This window comes from Solanum lycopersicum, chromosome 1 (genome assembly GCF_036512215.1).
Source record: "Solanum lycopersicum chromosome 1, SLM_r2.1".
Classification (NCBI taxonomy): domain Eukaryota; kingdom Viridiplantae; phylum Streptophyta; class Magnoliopsida; order Solanales; family Solanaceae; genus Solanum; species Solanum lycopersicum.
Window position 1 is genome coordinate 32,784,359 of NC_090800.1, and position 8,493 is coordinate 32,792,851.

Below are 8,493 nucleotides of genomic sequence, written 5' to 3' on the forward strand. Positions count from 1 at the left end.
ATTAAATTAAACACTCAATCAACTAGTTGCAGTACACCAACAATGTCTTTACACAAAAAAATTGCTGCCAAAAAAGACGGAAATATGAAAAGAGCATTCACCTGTCTAGCATTCACCTAGATGTTAATGTACACTAAACAACTAAACAACTCTGTCATCAGTTTAATGTACACTAAACAACTCTGTCATCAGTTTCAAATAGAGTTCCGAGGATACCAACCAAACTCAAGCTGAAACACATAACACCAAGCAAGTTTTTAATGTAGTCTCATAAATAGAACACAGCATGTGCAAGGCAGTTTCACAAACCACAAAACTGCAACAGTTCCACAACCACAAAGTTTCAACAGTTTCACAAAACCATCAAATAATAGAATGCATTCATAAAATTTTCAAGTCACAAAATATTTTCAGCCAACAAAACATTATCAATCTAATTTGTAATGCTTGCCCCTCCAAAAATAGCAGTTTAAGAAGTTCCATTGTGCCATTACATACTAAATAAAAACTCTTTAAACCAATACTTAACAACTACTTTCTAATGTTTGCCCCTCTTTGCCTTAAGCTTGCCAATCTTTTTTTCCTTGTCTTTATTCAACTGACTTGAGGTCACACATGCTTTGCCTTTCCAAGTTAGCTTTTTTGGTGAGTATGGTAAATTAGTAGGGACAACAACACCATTTTCATCACCCTTATAACTAATCATTCTTGAACCAATTGGTTGTTGTAGCATCTTCTTCATTTGAAGTCTAGTTTTTTCTTCAGATATCACTCTAGGTGCAAGGATTGTATTCTCATCCTCAGATTCAATACTGTCTTCAACTTCATCCCGATCAACAATTGCAATCAAAGGTGCAATAACTTTTTCTTTTCCATCGTTTTTAGACCTCTTTGGTAGTGCATCAACTTTGTCCTTTGAAACATTTTTTCTCTTTGATTTTGAAGGACCAGCAACTTCATTGAATTCTTCACTTGATTGATGGCTAGTTTGTCGACTAGAAGATGCAACAAATTCAAGAGTTGGCATCAAGATTGGTTCATCTGGGAGAACTTGTCTTCCTTCTTGAAGCTGTAAAATTTGTCAAAGTGTAAGATAAATAATTATACATTGAAAGTAATTAAAAATTGATAAAACATGACTTACTAGGGGACATCTTCTTCGATTATGACCTACAGCACTGCAATTTCCACATGTCATTTGCAATCCTTTTCTACTTTTCGACCATAATCCTTCCCTTTTTCTTGCCTCATCTTTTTCCCTTACTCTCTTTAATTTTGGTCTACCAACCAATTTATGAATTTGTGGTGGTTGCATAGATTGAGAAAGATCAATTTTCCAGAATTTCTCACCTCTAACAGGTTGCATTTTAGGCTGGTATACAAGCAAGTAAGCTTCTTTAGAATACCACCAATGCATCTCATTCAGTGGCTCTATTTTATCATGTTCTAATGCTTTAATAGCATGAGGACATGGTATTCCTGTCAAATCCCATGTCCTACAAGTACACTTCTTTCTAGCAAGATTCACAACATGTCTATCTACACCCTCAACCACCTCATATCCTAAGTCTCCATTAGCAACAACTTGACAACCTTGAGCAATCATTCTGAAATCATGATACAGATCCACAGAATATGGACTATACTCTTCCGTCCACTTCTTACCCTCTTCTTCAAGTTTTTTCAACCTTTTCATAACCTATAGATAACAATGAAATATATAACATGTATATAACATATATAATTTATACATGTACACCTACATATTACTATCATATTAAACATTAATAGATGTTATCATATAGTTATATAAAATAGCGGCAATACCTTAATTCTAATGTCTTCCAGCATCTTGATTATTGGTTTTGCCCTTGCTTCCAAAATCCATTTGTTGAAAGACTCAGTAAAATTATTTTCACATGAGTAGTTTTTGCAGACAGTGTCAAAAAAGGCCCTGCACCAATGTTGTGGTGGATACCATAAAAGACCTTCGACTGCTTTTTTAGACACAGAACCCATGGACTTTAATTGGTCTTCAAATTCCTCTCCATATGTACTCCAAGCATACCACCAAAACATCTTCTTCATCTGTACACCACTCCAAGACTTAGACCAATTGGCTTCTATGTGTTTTGCACACCATCTATGTTGTGCTTTTGGAAGCAAAGCACTAACAGCACCAATCAAGCCCTGTAACAATAAGAAAAAAATAGAATAGAATAGCTTAAAAAAATTCAAGTGTATACAATAACTATAAATAAAAAACTGTCAAACACTTGCAAAATTACCTTTTGCATATCAGACATTAGTGTCAATCCTTCACCATCTGCCAACCCCAATGAGTTCCTCAGCAACTCAATGAACCATTTCCATGTTCTAATAGTTTCTCTATCAACTACTGCCCAAGCAAGTGGATAGAAATGCTTCATTGAATCTTGACCAAGTGCGACCAATAAAATTCCCTTGAACTTGCCTCTTAAAAAGGTGCCATCTAACCCTATAAATGGTCTCAAACCAGCTCTCCAACCACTTTTCAAAGCCTGAATAAAAATATACATTCTCAAAAATTTTCTTTGTCCATGTTCCAACAAAGCCTCTTTGGATATGTTTATAATTACATCAGTACCAGGATTACTGTCCCTTAACTCTTGAGCATAACCCTCCAATTTATTGAAATCATCAACATAGCTACCATCTAGTTTTTCCAGTACAAGTCTTTTAACCCTCTTCATTTTTGAATAACTAATATTAAGGTTAAAGTTATCATCTACAATCTTTCTCATTTCAGTCACTTTGCAGTTAGGATCATTTTGGACCCTATTCTTAAAGTAGTGTGCTAGAGCTTGTTGAGTAGCTCTTCTATTCTTGAATGCTTCTGGACATGTATGTTTTGTTTGCAAAGTCTTAATTTCAAATCCTTGCCCTTTCTTAACTTCAGAAATAAGACTCACAAAAGGACAACCAACAATACATTTATATCTAACTCTAACAGAGTCACTCTTGTCAACTCTAAGGGCAACCTTCCTAGCAATTCAGTAGTAACTTACAACCCTTTTAGCTTCATCAAGGTTCTTAAAACTCATACCTTTTTCCAACTCTTTAAAGTTGTCAAGTTGATCATTAATTTCTCTTTTCTTTTCCAACCTAAAGGATTCCAATTCTTCACTATTGTAGTCACTTGGATAAGGCTCATTTTCATTATTTTCTTCCTCACTTGATTCACCTTCAGTTGCAACATCTATTCCAACATTCACTGTGACTAGATTAGGTTCATTCAATGTGACTAGATTAGGTTCAGTTTCATCATCTTCTTCCTCACTTGATTCACCTTCAGTAGCAACATCTACTGTGACTAAGTATGGTTCATCATTGTGGCTGATGTCAATAGCTGGAACAACATCATCCCCCTCATCTACAGCAAATAATTCAAGTACACCGGACTTAATAGACAGTGCTGTTTGTATTGTTCTTATGCCAGAATCCCCCTCAATCAAATAATACGTCTCAGAAGGTCCTTTGAGTAGAAGTTGTTGTACCTTACTAAAGCCTAACTTTTCATGGAACTCTTCACATATGTCTATATATGACAATAAATCTGGATCATACTCCTTCCAAACATGAGTGAATTTTTTAATGTAAATAACATTAGGTGTCAGTACCCACTTGCCCCCATAATAGAATAATAGGTCCACCTTGTCAACCATTCTTCAAGAAAAGGACATTATAGACAAAAAAAAAACAGAAAAGGGCCATATTAGACAACAACAAAATATTTAAAAAAAAATAGAGGAATCTACCAAGAGTAAAAGAATAGGGACCACATGCTTCAAAGTAAAACTTTACATACGCAAAAATATATAATATAATACCTAAAATCTAAAAAAATGGACCATTTAATAATAAAATAATTCATACCTAACAATAGTAAAGGCATATCTGACTAACACAAATTGAAAATTATTATGAAATAAAGGGAGAAACGACGAGTAAAGGCAGAAAAGAACAAATTTGAGACAACAATAAAAAAATCCTACTCAAAATCAACATAATAACACACAACACTAACATAAAGAGACAACACTAAATAAAATTGTAGTATCACCATAAGTAATTGTCAAAAAAGCACAGAATACACGAAAAATTAACATAAACTTGAAATCAATTCTCAAAACAAGTAACATCGATTAAAACCTAAATCCTAACTGAAATTTCGAAGTGCACAAAAGTTCTTACTTGAGTTCAAGTCGAGATTGTGAACGAATTTTCTTCAAGTTGCAAGAGGAAGAAGAAGAAGAAGACAACCTTGAGCGTGGGTTTGTGAAAATTGGATGAATAAATTTTTAGGGTTTTTTAGTTAGATGGGTTTTTTAAAATTGGGTAAGTGGGGCGGGTTTGGGCGGTGGGTAATGGGTGGGTTTTAATTATTTTAAATAATTAAATTACAACCAATGGTTGAGTGTCACGTAATTAAAAATTATAATATTTTTTTTAATTTTGGTCCGTTAATGAAGGGGTAAATTTGGACCCAAAGGTGGATGTGAAGGGTATTTGTGGGCTAATAGGTGGATGAGGGGTAATTGTGTACCATTTTCAATACTTCGAGGGTATTTTAGGCCCTTTTCCGTTATATAATAGTATAGTATAATATATAATAGAATATATAGGGAAAAATTATGCAACAAAGCAAACTTATACTATTTAATTACTCGTTTTAGCTATAGTTTGCTATAATTACCACTGTCGACTAACATTATACATTAACTACGTGGGCTAACTTCGAGTTTGTATAATTAGTCACGTTTGTATATGTATAATTCGCAAGAATATATAAATGCATATACATAATATACAAAAATTTAACTTGTATACATATATAATTCACCTCTCTCCTACTCTCTCCCCTCTCTCGCTCACCTCTCTCCTCCCTTTCCCAATGTCGCGCGCCTCTCTCCTCCCTCTCCCAATGTCGCTTGCCTCTCTCCTCCCTCTCCCAATCTCACTCGCCTCTCTCCTCCCTCTTCCAATCTTGCTCGCCTCTCTCCCCCCTCTTTCATTTTCGCTCGCCTCACCCTCTCTCTCTCAATCTCGCTCGCCTCTCTCCTCCCTCTTCCAATCTCGCTCGCCTCTCTCCCCCCTCTTTCCTTTTCGCTCGCCTCACCCTCTCTCTCAATCTCGCTCGCCTCTCTCCTCCCTCTCCCAATCTTGCTCGCCTCTCTCCTCCCTCTCCCACTCTCGCTTGTCATATATATAAATACATATGTATAATATACAATTATCTAACCGATTTAGATATACAATTCACATTTCTCCCACTGTTTTTCCCCTTTCTCTCGCATCTCTCCTCTCTCTCCCTGTCTCGCTCGCCTCTCTCCTCCATATAACATGTAATTACGAATTCTAATTATCAAACTATAGTAATGAAGAGTAATTAAGCTATTTTAAAGTGTCCATATGTGAAAGTTCCCTATTATATAATAGGATTGGTCAGCATATTATGTTATATGTATAAATATATATATAGTGATCATTTAAGAGCTAAAAAGTGACACATATCATCACCATAAAATTTGTGAATTTTAGTTTTTTAAATAATTTAATTTTGTATTAGTTAGTTATTTCAATTTACATTTAAAATGTTAAAACAATCTGTAAATTTGTCAAACGTATTTTTTTAAACAAAATTAAAATAACTATTTTTATAATAATAATGATAACAATAATAAATAATACAAAAATTTTACTTTAACAAAAGGTAGTTTCAAAAATAAATTAATCTTAATTTTAGAAAGAAAATAAAAACGCATACAATTCTAAATAGGGAAAAAATGTATTCAATTAAATGTTATTTAATTTTTGAATTTTGAATTTGAATGGGAAGATACTAAAGTCTCAAACGTGAAAAATGAATTAAAAATAGGATAAATTACATATATATATATATATATATATATATATATATATATATATATATATATATATATCTTTTCTTTTCATAATCTCCGTTATTCCCTATCAGTTTTAAAAAATTTCAAAATTCCTTATTTAACTCCCAAACTCCAAACATTTGATACATAAATCCTAACTCCCAAAGTTAATATTTATTCCTTACTTATTTCAATCCGCAAATCACTCTCTATACCACAACAAAAATGGAATCAAAATTTTAGAAAATAATTTTTTATTTCTCAACAATAGAATTTTAGATTATAATAATAAAAAGTGAAAATAACATCAAAGTTGATAAAAATCAATCTTATTTCAAAAAAATCAGATTAAGAAAATGAAAAAATAAGATAAAAACAAAAAACTTATAAAAAAAAGCAAAAAAATTAAAATTGATTGAATCATAAAAAAATTATATGTTGAATCAAGATTTAGAAATACTCTTTTACTTTTTGTTGATTAATTTTCTTTAAAAAAAAATAACAAATGATTGAGATTTGAGAATAACGTGGAGAAAGAAATAGAAAAAATAATAACAACAAAAATAAAAATCAACTAATAGAAAGAAAATCAATTGATTGATATACCTTATCAATCACAAATTACTATATTATGGAAGAATGTTTGCTATTTAATTATATTAGGATTTCTTTTCATATTTGATTATTAAATAATATTTTTCTTATTTCATTTATATTGTTAGAATTATTTTGTTATAAATCAAACACTAGAAAGTCGTATTTGATTTGCAATGTTTATACATGTTCGAATTTTAAATCTACATTGAAATACAAGTTCAAAAAAAGAGAAAGAAATAGTTGGATCAGTCATTACACGATTATCACTACCAAAGACACAATGTATCTCATTTATTCTGATTCTACTTGTTATCTCTATTATTGATTCGATACAGCATTGCTACAATCGTTGTTTGTTCCACGCATCTGATACTTAATTTTAAATGTATCTCGTTTATTTTGATAAAAACACTATGTATCAAATTAAATATCTTCATACATAAATACATAAACATTGATAATTTTACTGTACCAAATACATAATCAACTATTAAATGATACCTTTATAAATACATTTTATTTCAGCTTATACACACTATTCTTTCACACCCTTATTGTATCAGATACATTATTTTAAAAAAAATATTATAGAAAAAAGCATTTGATCAACTTGAAATCTTCCACAATTGCATATTTATCTTTCAAGACAAACAATATATATTTCTTCTAGAATCATAGACTGAATAAAGATACTCAACTGATTCAAAAACTTGTTGACATTAAAAAAATTAGTGATACATTCCGTAAAACAGTTATTTTTATGCATCAATCACAAAAAATCAAACAACTAAACTTATATACTTATATCAAGTACAAAATATAACTTTAATCTTATACATACCTCATTCTTGAATATTTGGATGCTTTTACAACAAAATATATGCATAATGTATCATCTATAAAGTACAGCATTCCACAAACAACAAGATATACAAATAGTAATGTATCATGTTAGATATTTGGTAATGAAATAATAATTTAAATTAATATTACATGTATCACATAGTAACTTGTTGATCTTTAATTTCAAGTACTTATTTAATGTATCTAATTAATAGGAGTATAGTACTTATCAATTTATACAAGAAACACAAATACTAATGTATCACGATTGAATGGTCATCTAAAAAATATAAATAAAAATTGAATTAACAACACAATATATGTAGTTTCATACCTCTGATTGTCAGATCCATTTTACTATGCAATTAAAACTCTGATCTATTTTATACGTGGCAAATCAAGACTCATATTATTTCCAGATTTTTGAATGTCAGATTCTTTTTCCAGATTCTTCATTGTCTTAGATAAATCAAAATATTCATGATGTACCTTCTCATTGTTTTGTGATTTTAAATCAAAATTGAAAGGATCTTCGACGAATTGGAAGAAGAAATTTAAAATCCCACTTATGTATCATTCATAACTCACCTTGATTTTCCAGATTCTTGAGCATATTCATGATCATGTATCGGCTATTGTTTTCAACTTTTAAAATCTATTATGATTGGGGAAAGAATCGAAAGATAAAAATTTGAATTGTTTGAAACCATACGAATTTGGAATAGAATTGAGAGAAAAATTTAAATTTTAAATTGAAGGCGGACAGATTTGGAAGAGAATTGGAGAAGAAAATTTAAATTTTGATTTTATTAAATCTTATAAGATTTTGAAGAGATTGAAATCAATTAAATTAGCGTAATTTGAGGAACTAACAATCAATTTTATATTCTCTTTTCTTTAAAAGTGTAACTGAATTTGTTTTAATGTATCATATTTAATGTATCCAAGTTATTTGCAATGTATCTGAATAACATTATTTTTAAGGGATTTTCATAAATTTAAAAAGAGTAGGGATAGAATGTAATTTAAATCTTACACTATGGGATTTGGGTAAGTTATACTTAAAAAAATGGTCAAATTAAAAGTTTTGCATAATTTATAACTCAATTACGAAAAAGTTCACGATAAT

General features: G+C 30.6%; 1 protein-coding gene across 1 annotated transcript; it reads right to left on the reverse strand.

The window, feature by feature from the left end:
- Positions 1 to 465: 465 nt before the first annotated feature.
- Positions 466 to 4,170, reverse strand: LOC101262696 (protein FAR1-RELATED SEQUENCE 4-like). The gene is made up of 4 exons (XM_026030055.2): positions 2,289 to 4,170; positions 1,828 to 2,190; positions 1,145 to 1,699; positions 466 to 1,069 (listed from the first exon to the last, which is right to left on the reverse strand). The coding sequence occupies exons 1-4, from the start codon at positions 2,781 to 2,783 to the stop codon at positions 539 to 541; spliced, it is 1,944 nt and encodes a 647-aa protein (XP_025885840.2). The 5' UTR covers positions 2,784 to 4,170; the 3' UTR covers positions 466 to 538.
- Between the last annotated feature and the right edge of the window lie 4,323 nt (positions 4,171 to 8,493).